The 2500-nt window shown below is 37.9% G+C and overlaps 1 protein-coding gene across 2 annotated transcripts in view; it reads right to left on the bottom strand.

Annotated features, from left to right (window-relative positions):
- Positions 1 to 1382: 1382 nt before the first annotated feature.
- The window catches only part of LOC135219259 (pro-resilin-like), a 1424-nt gene continuing 306 nt past the window's right edge, over positions 1383 to 2500 (bottom strand). The window contains exons 2-3 of one of the 2 annotated variants that reach the window (XM_064255885.1): positions 1878 to 2021; positions 1383 to 1753 (exon numbers count right to left, since the gene is read on the bottom strand). In XM_064255885.1, the coding sequence (XP_064111955.1) occupies positions 1493 to 1753; positions 1878 to 2021 (405 nt within the window). In that variant the 3' untranslated portion in view covers positions 1383 to 1492. The remainder of the gene's footprint in view (positions 1754 to 1877; positions 2022 to 2500) is intronic. The other variant, XM_064255886.1, reaches the window with a different exon arrangement.

The following is a 2500-nucleotide window of genomic DNA, read 5'->3' as shown; positions in this document are numbered from 1 at the left end:
ATATATATATCTATATATATATATATATTATAACTATATATGTGTGTGTGTGTGTGCGTGTGTGTGTTTGTGTTTGTGCTTGCGTGAATTGGCGTATGCGTTTGATTAGCAAGATCCCATGAGTGACCAAATTCAACCAGCATCATTGCAGTTCTTGTAATTCTTGCATCCTTCCAGACATTTCCAGCCAGTCAGAAGTATAACTCAAGACTTGCCAAATCCATAGAACAAAAATTTTGACATCTAATACAAGCGATATATTTATTTTGATGGATGAAGACGATTCGGACAGGAATGTTATTGATTATAGATTTCAACAAATTATGTCGGTTTCCAAAACTCAAAGATCAAAGCCGTTTCGTTTAAGATGTCCTAAACTGCCTGGATTGGTTTGGAGATCGAGGAGCAGGTATTTGAGTTCAGTAATTTCACTGCAAAGATAGGTGGCAATAAAGTAAAATAGAATGTTTGATTGGTAATTAGGTCCGAAGTCAAGTGGAAATATTTTCAGAAAGTATTTCACTGCAAAATCAGAAGTAAATATTTGGTTGGTAAAGAGGTTTGGAGTGAAGCAGAATGTTCAGAGGCTAGAGGAAATGTTTTCAGAAATGGCTTTATTGTAGAAAACATGCTTGTTCCAAAGAATATTCTCATGTATAGGTACATTGTTGAGTAAATAATGTCTTTTTTTCAGAATATCTCCTTTTAATACTAGGTGGTAGAAAAATTAAATGGATGAACATAAAAGATATAGAAGTTTCTTTCAGTTTGAGCCTAAGGGTTAAAATGTACCATAAACGCAACGAACACAAATGAGTTTGTGGACACGAGGTTTGCTTGTAAGGGAGACAAAAATAAATGGTATGAAATGTAGTTTCAGAAATGAAGGAGATAAGCATGAAAAGGCACCCAAGAAGCTACGAAAATGAGCAGGGTAATTGAGGTCAAAGTGAGTAAAGTAAACGTTAGGGTATCTTGAAGACTTAGGCGGAAATCTAAGAAAAAAAACGAGGAATTTTCTTATCAAATTAGTTCTATTGTAATTCTGGTCAGTGTTACTAGCTTATTTGCCCTTTCAAGTATAGTTAGGTTTTTCTGTACTTCAACCTCTCCTTAAGATTGTCATATGAATGTCCAGCTCCACTTATAGAAATAAGAAAAAATTAAGTATGGAGATAATCAGCAAGGCAATAAAATACAGTTCTTCCTCTGTTTTGATTTTATTGTTGTGCGTTTGCATTAACAATTTTACCTGCATAATCTGCTATTCTCTCGTATACTTTCCACGGTTACACTTTTGAAAGAAATTGCAGTTTAGGTTGTATTTACTACAATATCCATAAAAATAAAAAGGTTCAAGATGGACAGTGAACAACAACATGTATGTAGCCTTTCTTTTATTGTACTGTAAATCCATATAAATAAATAAATATAGCGAGGGAACAGTCATTTTACTAGATCTTGTAAGTTGAAGGTCATTTTGGGTTTATCCTTAGGCATATCCGCCTTTAGGAGCTGGTTGGTATCCCCCGGAAGCCTGAGGATACTGGGCTTCCCCTTCGTAGGTCACTTCGGCTACATATCCTGAGTCTCCGTTGACAGTGTACGTCACTTTTTGCCTACGACCATCGGGAAGTTGAACGTAGTAGGATCCCTGAGTGTTGTAGCCGTCGCGGGATTCCTGGTGTCCGAAGTCGTTGCCGGAGTAGTCGTCCTTCACGGCGTAGTTGAAGTCGTACTGCGCTGGGCCCTGCTATGACAATGAATATTCTATCTTAGAAATGATACCATTTACAACATTATGTGAAATGCGATTCTAGACGACTTTATGGTATTCAACTGCTATGAAAGGCTCACTTTAGAATCCAGGGTCTTACCGCAGCAGCAGGGGCATTGTAGGACGGGGAAGGTGCTCCATACGTCGGAGCAGGAGCGTTGTAAGAAGGAGCTGGAGCGCCATATGAAGGAGCGGGAGAGTCAGCGCTGACAGAAACCAATGCAATGGCGGCAAAAAGGGCGACCTGAAAATGATTTGAATATGGTGAGATTTTTACCTCGACAGTTAAGCAAGCAGCAAAGCGCTTTTGTTCTTAGTTAATGCCCTTTTATCCATCGATGTACTGACTTCAGATTGTAAGGACCTCACGGCCTAAAACTTCCCTCCAGCCAGTTTAGAAGAGTAACCATCCTAAAACCCGGCTTCGCCTTTTCCCTACGTTGAGAAAGACTGCAATTTTCCCGATCTTATCTTTAGTCTTCACATCATTTTTTATTCGGCAAATGAAAAATAAAAAGGATCGTTACTTGTTTTGGTTGCTCAAATAATAATAATGAGGCTTTGTGAGAGTCATTGGTATCTTCATGAGAGAATGTTTTTATCTTTACTAAAGTCATTAAGAAGTTTGTTCCGTTCGGAATAAAGTTCGTTAAGATCTTTAACCTCCCAGTTCTTCTTTCAAAGATGAGAGTTACCTGCACCAAAAAAAAAAAAAAAACGTCA

Source organism: Macrobrachium nipponense, chromosome 1, assembly GCF_015104395.2.
Source record: "Macrobrachium nipponense isolate FS-2020 chromosome 1, ASM1510439v2, whole genome shotgun sequence".
Classification (NCBI taxonomy): domain Eukaryota; kingdom Metazoa; phylum Arthropoda; class Malacostraca; order Decapoda; family Palaemonidae; genus Macrobrachium; species Macrobrachium nipponense.
The sequence above is the reverse complement of the archived record's forward strand: the minus strand, read 5'-3'. Positions and strand labels throughout refer to the sequence as shown.